This window comes from Primulina eburnea, chromosome 4 (genome assembly GCF_022965805.1).
Source record: "Primulina eburnea isolate SZY01 chromosome 4, ASM2296580v1, whole genome shotgun sequence".
Classification (NCBI taxonomy): domain Eukaryota; kingdom Viridiplantae; phylum Streptophyta; class Magnoliopsida; order Lamiales; family Gesneriaceae; genus Primulina; species Primulina eburnea.
In genome coordinates, this window is record NC_133104.1 from 24,239,445 (window position 1) to 24,250,236 (window position 10,792).

A 10,792-nucleotide genomic window follows, 5' to 3' on the forward strand; every position below is an offset into this window, starting at 1 on the left:
CTCTCCTGCTTGTCTAATATCCGGGTTGGTCCTTCCTCGAAAGATAGGTTCAGCGTCAGCTGCAGATGCTCCTAATTCAGCACATGCGAAGAGTTCGACATGTACTTCCGCAGCATCGAGACGTGGACACGTTATGAACTCCCATCAGATTTGGCGGTAATGAAACTCTTTAAGCTAGTGTCTCAACTTTCTCTAGGATCTCGAATGGTCCTATGAATCTAAGACCGAGTTTGCTCTTGTTTCTAAATCTCATCACGCCCTATATCGATGCGATCTTCACTAACACATGATCACCCATTGCAAACTCCAGATCACTGCGCCGCTGATATGCATAACTCTTTTTTCGGCTCAGAGTGGTCTTCATCCTGTCCCGGATCTTGACCACTAGCTCTGCAGTCTATCTGACAATGTCCGGACCCAAATATGCTCTTTCCCTACCTCATCCCAAAATACTGGTGACCTACATTTTCTGCCATAAAGTGTCTCTTATGGAGCCATACCAATAGATGCCTGATAACTGTTGTTGTACGTGAACTCTATGAGAGGTAACTTCGGCTCCTTGTTGCCCTAGAAGTATCATCTAAGATTTTAATCACCCTATCTGACTGACCGTCTGTCTGAGGATGGAAGGCTATACTGAATAGTAGCTTGGTACCCAATGCCTGATGCACACTATTCTAGAATGCAGATGTAAATCTCGGGTCCCTGTGTGAAACAATGGACACTGGGATCCCATGCAGTCTGACTATCTCTCTGATATACAGATCTACATAATGATTCATGGTGAAAGTATTCTTAATCGATAGAAAATTTGCTGACTTGTTAAGACAATCAACAATCACCCAAATGACATTATACCCTCCAACTGTCCTCAGTAGCCTATCACGAAATCCATGGTGATGTTCTCCCATTTCCACTCAGGAATAGGGAGCGGTCTCAGATTTCCTACAGGTCTCTGATGCTCTGTCTTAACCTGCTGATACGTCAAACACTCAGACACGTTTATACCATAAAGTGTCTTGTATGGAGCCATACCAATAGATGCCTGATAACTGTTGTTGTACGTGAACTCTACGAGAGGTAGCGTTAACTCCCAGCTGCCTTGGAAGTATCCTCTAAGATCTGAATCACCCTCTCTGACTGACCGTTGGTCTGAGGATGGAAGGCTATATTGAATAGAAGCTTGGTACCCAATGCCTGATGCAGAATCTTCTAGAATGCATATGTAAATCTCGGGTCCCTGTCTGACACGATGGACATTGAGATCCCATGCAGTCTGACCATCTCTCATCTGCATACTGATTCATGGTGAAAGTCTTCTTGATCGGTAGAAAATTTTCTGACTTGGTAAACCGATCAACAATCACCCAAATGACATTATACCCTCCAATTGTCCTTGGTAGCACTGTCACGAAATCCATGGTGATGTTCTCCCATTTCCACTCGAGAATAGGGAGCGGTGTCAGCTTTCCTACAAGTCTTTGATGCTCTGTCTTAACCTGCTGATACATCAATCACACAGACACGAAACGAGAAATATCTTGCTTCATGCTTGGCCACCAGTTCAAGGTTTGTAGATCCTTGTACATCTTCGTACTCTCTGGGTGAATAGAGTATGGGGTGATGTGGGTTTCCCTCATAATGTCTTCTCTCAGCGAATCACCGCTACGAACCCACAGTCTGTCGCGGTATGAGACTATGCTATCCTCCACAGAATACAATCTCAAACCCTTAGACTCATCCATCTGTCTCCACTTATGCAACTGTTTATCAGAATACTACCTTTCTTGAATCTTGTCTCTCAACTTCGACTGCATTGTCAAGGTAGAAAGATTAAGAGCATCGCCCCTGGCATAAACTGCAAGCTCAAACCTCTGAAGCTCTGCCTGCAATGGTCTCTGTATCGACAACTGAGCCATCACTGCATTCTTCCTGCTCAGGGCATTCGCGACCACACAGCTAATGTCGCAATCATAGTCCTTCCCTAGCTCCAACCATCTACTCCCTCTCATGTTCAGCTCTTTCTGTGTGAAGAAGTACTTCAAACTTTTTTGATCGGTGAAAATCTTGCACTTCTCCCCATACAAATAGTGCCTCCAAATCTTCAAGGTGAATACTACTGTTGCTAGATCGAGGTCATGAATTGGATAACTCTTCTCATGGACCTTCAACTATCTGGACGCGTAGATTATCACTCTGTCATGCTGCATCAGAACTACGCCAAACCTAGCTTCAAAGCATCTGTATATAGCACATACTTGCCTTGCCCTGATGGCATAGCTAGAATTGGCGCCGAAGTCAATGAGTGCTTCAGCTTATCAAAACTCGCTTGGCACTTTGATCCCAAAATGATTTTAGCATTCTTCTTTGTCAAGTCGGTCATGGGCACCACAACAGAAGAAAACCCTGAATAAATTTCCTGCAGTACCCGGCCAATCCCAAGAAACTACGGATCTCTGTCAAAATCTTAGGCACTGAAAAATCTCTGACGTTATCAACCTTGCTGGGGTCAACCTCAACTCCATCTCGGGATATGATGCGGCCCAAGAACACCACTCTGTCTAGCCAAAACTCACACTTGCTGAACTTGGCATACAACTGTTTGTTCTGCAAAGACTGTAGCACGGTTCTCAGGTGCTAACTGTGCTCCTCTCTGCTCTTTGAAGAGATATCTGTGTAGACTATGATGAACTGATCCAAACACAGCTGAAATACGCGATTCATGATATCAATGAAGATTGCTGGCGTGTTCGTCAGTCCAAAGGGCATCACCATAAACTCATAGTGCCCATAATGTTTCCTGAAAGTCGTCATGTGCACATCAGACTCTCTCACCTTCAGCTGATGGTGCCCTGATCGAAGATCTATCTTCAAAAACACTGATGCTCCCTGAAGCTGATTAAATAGGTTCTCGATCCTAGGCAGAGGAAACTTTTTCTTGACTGTGACCATGTTCAGTTCCCTGTAATCAATCCAGAGTCGCATGCTGTCGTCTTTCTTCTTCACAAATAGTACCGGTGCGCCCCATGGAGAATAACTCAGGCGAATGAAACCCTTGTCCAGAAAGTCCTAAATTTGATCCTTCAATTCCTTCATCTCTGCAGGTGCTAGACCATAGGGTGCCTTAGAAATCGGCACTGTACCCAGCATTAGCTCAATGGAAAGGTCCACCACTCTGTCTGGTGGAATGCCTGAAACATCGTCCGAGAAGACACTGGGAAAATACCTGACTACCTCGACATCCTTCAGTCTCTGACCGACTGGCTCAGACATTGTCACAATATTTAACCAAGAATGCTTGACAACCTTTCCTCATAAGTTTCCTCGCACAGATACATGATATGATGTGCGACATCTGCTGGTTCCTGGCTACCTCAAAAATGAATGATTTCCCGATTGGTGGTCGGACAGATTGAAACATCTGCTTATTCGTTTTGCTTAAAAAGTACTATTTTTTTTTCAAACCTCACTTAGCATTTGATCGAATCATAAAATATTTTTGACATCATTAAAATATATCAACCAACCATAATTTGAAAAACCCAAAGAAATACTTTAACATAAAATTATCCAACATTTTACTAAATCTAAAAATAACATTTGAAAAGTATAGCTCAAACTAAACCTCTCGAAAATCTCTCAAAAAGCATAAATAAAAAGTCGTAAAATCTTTTGACATAATTTAAAATCATGAATCATAACTATTGCCGAAAACTAGAGTCGGTCCTCGGGTTATGTGCACCTTAAGTCCAGTAAAGTCAACTATCAAGACCTCCATACACATTATTATCATAATCACATGCATCAATCACACCTAGTGGACTTAAAGACTCAACACATCATATTCTTGATAACGAGTACTACATATACAGATAACATACAACAGTGAAAATTACTTGTACTTAAAACATCGTTTTCATGAAGATGCATAAACTTTAAACATAACCATTTTCGAAAACATTTTCATGATCATAACCTTTAAAAAAAAATTCATAATAATTTTTCATAAACATTTTCCTAACATATTCATGTCATCCTCAACATATTCATATACATATCATCATCAACATATACGTATTCCTTTTTCCTATAGTTGAATTCAGATCGTTAATTGTGACTTTCGTGTTCATCTACGTCTACGTGTTGGTCGATGGATCCATCTACATGTAACCATAGTACTGGGCGGCGGTGACACCCGCAACACTCTCACCGGTCAACTGGGCATTGGCCTTATGTATTAACATATCATCGTATACATATACATATTCATATCCGTGTCCAAGGAAACACAATCGTCGGGCTCCCACTGGGACCATAAGCCTCACGAAATTTCTAACATATCATCGTATTAGTCACAATTACTTCATTTCTTTCAACATTTCATATTCTCATCACTTTATAAAAATTTAAACATTTAATATCATTTTCTTTTTAAAACAAGAATCCAACATATCTTTTGACGTTAACGTTTTGTTATAAAAATCCATAACCATTTAAAATAACATTTTAACATATAAAAATCCATAAACGTTTAAAATAACATTTTAACATATAAAAACCCATAAACGTTTAAAATCAGCATTTTAACATCATAAAAATTCATAAAAATTTAAAATAATCACATTAGCATGTAAAACAGTATTCAGGACACCGCCATGACGTTTACTAATTTCTAGGTGTAGAATGACCGTTTTTATCCCTAGACGTAAAATTTCACGTTTGTGACTTTTTCTTAATTTCATTGATTCTAACATGTCCCAAATAATTATTTAAGCCTACATTAATTTTCTCATATTTTTATTTAGCTTAAATCAAGGACTTTTAAATTAATCTTTTAAATGTGACGTATTAATGCGTTTTAATCCAGAATTAAACCAAACCTTAATATAAAATTTCCAAATTAAAAACTTAGGCTTTTAATAATTATTTAAGCTTAAATAAAAAAATTTCATAATTTTATAAAGCTTAAAACTAGGAGTTTCAATTTATTCGTTAATTAGCGTTTTGTGCGGCGAATAAATCCAAAACTCGTTATTTTGACCCCAAATTTTAAGCATAACATTTTTAGTATTTATTTTACCCTTCCAAGTCATGTGCCTTGACCGTGGACCCATGGACTCAATTTTGCCTTTTAATTTTTGTTTTTGACACACTAACGAACCCACCGAGCCATCTCCCAATTTACTCGAGCCTCGCCCGAGCCACCTTGAGCCAAAACCTAGGCAACCCATCTAGAGACCCTCCTGACAAAGCCCAAGCCCCTGACCAGCCCTTTAGACCCTCGAAAACCTACTGCACCCTACACCAATTTGCATGTACGTGAGGAAGTGTGCATCCTAGTTGCATTAGGACTCCCAATTGGACTAGGACTCAACCAGCCCTTAACCACTTGACCCCTCATAAACCTAACCCTCCCTGGGCCATGTCCAGACCCAGCCCAGGCTCTGAACCAGTGCCCAAAGCCACAGCAAGCCCCCTGCCCTCCAACAGCTGCATGCGTGAGTTTGCACAACAAGTGTACTCCACGTTTTTTGCTTCTAGGGCCCCAACCACCGAGCCAATCCTCAAACCAACCACTAAAGCACCCTCCTAGGACCCAAACCACTTGACCTAGCCCAGCTAAAGTCCTCTGGCCGAGCCTCTTAACCATCTGTGCAGCAACCTACCAGCGTGCACTCCTATGCTTCTCGGGTGGAGTCCTTGTTGGCAAGGACTCCTCCCTGTCCCTGGATTTAGAGTCCTATCATGGCTAGGACTCTTCCCTTGACTCAACCACGTCCTTAGCGAGGTCCTGGTCCCAACCAAACCCAAGCCCAGTCACATACCCCATAAAACCGAACCCAACTCCTCCATAAAAGAAAGTTGGTACCAGTTTGTTTTCTTATCATGATGAAGCGTGTTTGGGTGTGTTATTAGGACCCTAAAACTTGTGAAGAGCTTCCTTGATTAATTCCCTAGCCATGGCAGCCCCTTAACACATATTAAACAAGTTTTTTGGAAGAAAACACAAGCCTTAAAAATAAAATATGATGCAATTCCGAAAATATAACACGATGCAAATTTTTTTTCATGCAAAACATATTTAAATAAATACTATGGTGTGATGGATGAGTAAAAGGAGAATTATGGCGCGCCTTTGCATATTGAACGCACGATTAATCGTCGACGAATCGAAGAACGACGACACGAAAAACCCTTTAACACCTTGAAGAATTTGATGCTTTTCCCCTTGATTTTTATGTGTGAGTGCTGCTTAAAAATCAGGAAGAAAAGTGTTTGATTGCCTTGGAGATTGAGGTGTGTAGTGTAAAGGGTTTGGGGTAGATTTTAATTTTTTATATACTAATTAATTTACTAATCAAGGCTTAGGCCTATTAAGCATAAGTTTAGGCCCATTAGTGCTTGATTATGAATTAATTAAAATACGATAATAGTTTTGTTAAAATAATTTTGTGAATTTATTAGACGGGTTGCCGAAAAGTTCGTATTTTTGTTGAAAAACCAGCACCGATAAAATTTACGTCCCGACGTATAAAATCACCTCAAAAACCACATATTTTCAAAAATAAGAAAAAGCATCACCATTAATTTAAATATTTAAAAACAATTAACCAATAAAACATTTTCTATTTTTCCGTCCTCGGTCTCCGTTCCTCGATCGTAACTCGAATAACCTTTTAAAAATATAATTTAATGCAACCATGTAGAAATATAATTTTTAAACATGTAAATATGCACAACATAATTTATTTATGCAATTAAAACATTTAATTAAAATACATAAAGAATTTAATAACTCGTATGCATGTGGTTCGCGTGGACCTTCAAATTTTTGGGATGTTACAATCTTCCCCCTTTAAATTGAATTTCGTCCTCGAAATTCGCTTATCCTTAATAATCAAAAGTTTAGACTTAGTTCTAGTATCCCAAAAATCCACGCTTCCGCTGCGCTAATTTGATAAAACTTAAGTTCTAAAATTTCCTTACCTCTCCTTGATTCCAATTAAATTTTCCTTCTAATTCTTTATTTGCAACTCGCAACTTAAAAAGGCCCATAATGAATTAGTGATGTTACTATTATAACCTCAATTTTAATTTTTCTTACGATTCCCAATATTAAAAGATGGATGAGCATACTTATCGTATATTACTGTTATGATTTTTAGAGTTGATATGATCGAGATTATACAGATTTACGATTGTTATCTGCTATTATTGAAGATTATGATTCGTATTGATATCGATTATGAGTTGTGGCATTATATCTGTTATGTTGAGATTGACGGGGTTATTGAAATTTTTTGGTTATGCCATTGAAACATTAGCAGATTGACATCTGATCAGATTTAGTATTGATAGATTGTATCGTTATATCGTTGACATTGATCAGATAATGTCTTGAATTGAGTATTGATCAGAATAGGTCTTGAATGATTTGTAAATTGATATTGTGTCTATTCGATATTGTCATTGACAGATTGGGTATAGATAGATTTGAATTATAGACTTCGACTTCGTCAGATCGAGAAGAGAAGGGTATAAATCGATGTTAAACGGAAGATCGACTTGAGTTAGATTTAACTCTGGTTTCCCTAAACCACATACTTTATTTATTGCATTGATATTTGTGATTCCTGATATTAATATGCTTAGACTATTGATTTATAGCAAAGCATATAGTCTTTGGTTGATTGTTTTCATATGTTTGTATTATCTGTCTGAGTATGCTTATTCTATTGACGTATAGAACAGCAGTGTATAGCAGATAGCTATTGAGTGAGAGTCACTGACAGAGGGGCTATATTGTGACAGAATAGTCACTGGCCCTTTGCACATTGTCAGAGTAGGATTGGCTTAAGTGCCAAAGTCTTTGACGAATGTGCCAAGACACTGGATGTTTGGTATATCGATGGGCTTAAGAGACAGAGAGGTCCTTAATGTTGATTGGTCGATATAGAGTAGACCAAAGTCCAGGAATAAGGACGTACCACCACCGCGAATGGGAGAGTTAGGTGGGAGACTTGTTACGTTCTTATTCAGACTGGGATCCCTAGATGAGAGATGATTCGAGTATGAGACGTCAAGTTAGGAGTTTGATTTGCAGACCTGTATTAATTTATGTTTCGTAGATTACGATTCATGTTTTATTTACAGTTTGATAACGATTCATGTTGTTCGATTATGATACATGTAAGAGATCAAATTCATGCTTTATATCAGTTTATATGATTGCATGTATACATGGTTTATACTGGGAATATAGTTCTCACCGGAGTTATCCGGATGTTGTCTTGTTGTATGTGTGCATGACAACAGGTGGGACATGATCAGGATCAGAAAAAGGATGAGAAATTATAGTTAGCCTGGAGATCCGGGTCCAGAAGCAGAATAGGATTCATCACTGGATGTATAGTCGTTGAACCTAGTTGAGATAGAGACATGTAGGACATGAATTGTACTTTAATTTTTATATGTATATCAGATAGATTACCGTTACGTTTCTGCAATTATATTTTAAAAAGAAAAAAATTTAGTCCCACTTTTCTTAATTGTTATATTTGACATTAATAACGATAAAGACATGAATTAGCGTCCGGGTCCCCACAACAGGTGGTATCAGAGCAATAGGTTTAGAACTGTAGGTTTTTGAGACTGAGATAGAAGCTAGTGAGCGGGGTAGAATGAGTTTTCTTTCCTTGCATGTGAATGCTAGCATGTGATTTATTATAATGTTGAATTACATTGTATATGCTAATATTGCAATATGTGTTTACTGTTTTTGAAGATACATGTTACCTGAATATCTGAGTTGATTTGGTAATGTATATTATTTGAGAATGAATCAGAACCGATTCTTGATCAGGGGTAAGCTGATCAGAAAGGGACTGAGACGGATTTGTCTCATGTGATTGCTAACTCTTGTGATCATCAGATATACCTCCTCGAAGAATTCTAAAACGAGGAAATACTTTGACTAATCAGATGGATATGTCAGAAACTCCAACGGAAACAATGATGAAGAGGTTTCAGTCGTTTCAACCGCCGATTCTGAAGGGTACTGTGACGTCGGATGATTGTGAAAATTGGTTAGAAGATATAGAGATCCTGTTTGATTTCCTTAAGTGCACAGATGAACGTAGAGTTAAATTGATTGGGCAACAGTTACACGAAGTTGCAAAGAGTTGGTGGCTCGTAATCAAGGAAGCCTTAGAACAACGTGGTATGGTGATTACGTGGAAAATCTTTAAAACTGAATTCTATCAAAGATTTTTCCCAGTATCCTACAGACAAGACAAGGGTGCAGAGTTTACAAATCTGAAACAGGGTCAGTTGAATATTGACGAATATTTGGCCAAGTTCTCTACCTTACTACGTTTTGCTTCTCACGTGGCTAGGAATGATGAAGCTATAGTTGATCAGTTTCTCAATGGGATGAACCCTGAGATCCTTACATTGGTAAATGTGGAACGATCGAATAACTTGGCTGATGCACTGATCTAAAATTCCTTTGATATCCGTATTATTTATGATTCGATGATATTCGAAAGGAATAGATGGATTCCTTATGCATTCAGTTGATTTACTAAAATCGAACTTATCATTGGCTGATTTGCCAAGTGACAAGAGAATTGTTAAAGTTTCCTAGATGAGATTCCGGGTTTACCCTATGTCAGGGAGATTGAGTTCAGCCTTGACTCGATACCAGCTACTGTTCGTATTTCTAGAACTTCGTACAGAATGACACTGATTGAATTGAAAGATCAGTCAGAAGAGTACTGACCGAGAGTTACATTTGATTGAGTGTTTCTCTTTGGAATACTTCAGTTATGTGTATGGGTCGGTGAACTCTATGTTTAGAAGTATTCTGATGATTTTATGCTCGTTTTATCTATGATAATTTGATCTATTTGAAGCATATGACTGACTGAATCGAATATTTGAAAATTGTATTGACAATTCTGAGAACTGAGATTTTGTATACAGAAATTGTTGAGATGTGAATGTTAACTGAAACAAATTGTATTCGGGGTATGTTATATCCGATGCTAGTATACCGATTGATTTTAGCACAGTCGAGGTCGTGTCAGTTGTTGGAAACGAAATTCCGGCGTTTGACAAAAGATTGACCAACTGATTCTAGCAACTGAATTGGACTAACTGATCAACCTAAATGAACACGTCATCAATCAACTTTCATCGTCAACTGATCTTTACTAGCTGATCTCTCAGCTGTACACGTCATCAGTTGAAAGCGACAATCGACATATAGTACAGCCATCTGCAACTGGTAGTGGCTCGCCGCATTTCAGAAATAAACAGTGTACTATCATCAGGATATATCGACGTGGCAATCAACGGTTAGAATATTCAAATATCTTTAATGTTACCGTTGAGAGGGAAGCCTATAAATAGTCGAAGGCAGCAGCTGAAGCAGTATCGCATTCTCAGTTATCTTACTTGTTGTTACGCTGCAAAAATATCCGCTCACACTCAGAAATCAAGCTCACGCTTATCAGTTTTATCAGTAGTATTCTAGACTACGCTCTTGAGCTTTCATAGCACCTTGTAATAGATTGATAGAATTTCTAAATTGTGCTATGATCAGTTACGATCTGTAAAAGTGTTGTATGCTAAGAGTTTTAGCATTGGCAAAGTGATAAGTCCAAACTGAAGTGGGTCAGTACACTGATTTGTATTTGATCAAAGTCTTTTAGTGAAAATCCTATCTGCGTGATAGAAGGGGTGACGTAGGAGTTATTCAAGTCTCCGAACATTTAGAAACAAATTGTGT

The 10,792-nt window shown here is 38.5% G+C and overlaps 1 protein-coding gene across 1 annotated transcript; it reads left to right on the forward strand.

Moving 5' to 3' along the window:
* Positions 1 to 8,982: 8,982 nt before the first annotated feature.
* LOC140830137 (uncharacterized) lies at positions 8,983 to 9,501 on the forward strand. The gene is made up of 2 exons (XM_073193421.1): positions 8,983 to 9,220; positions 9,278 to 9,501. The coding sequence occupies exons 1-2, from the start codon at positions 8,983 to 8,985 to the stop codon at positions 9,499 to 9,501; spliced, it is 462 nt and encodes a 153-aa protein (XP_073049522.1).
* Positions 9,502 to 10,792: the final 1,291 nt, after the last annotated feature.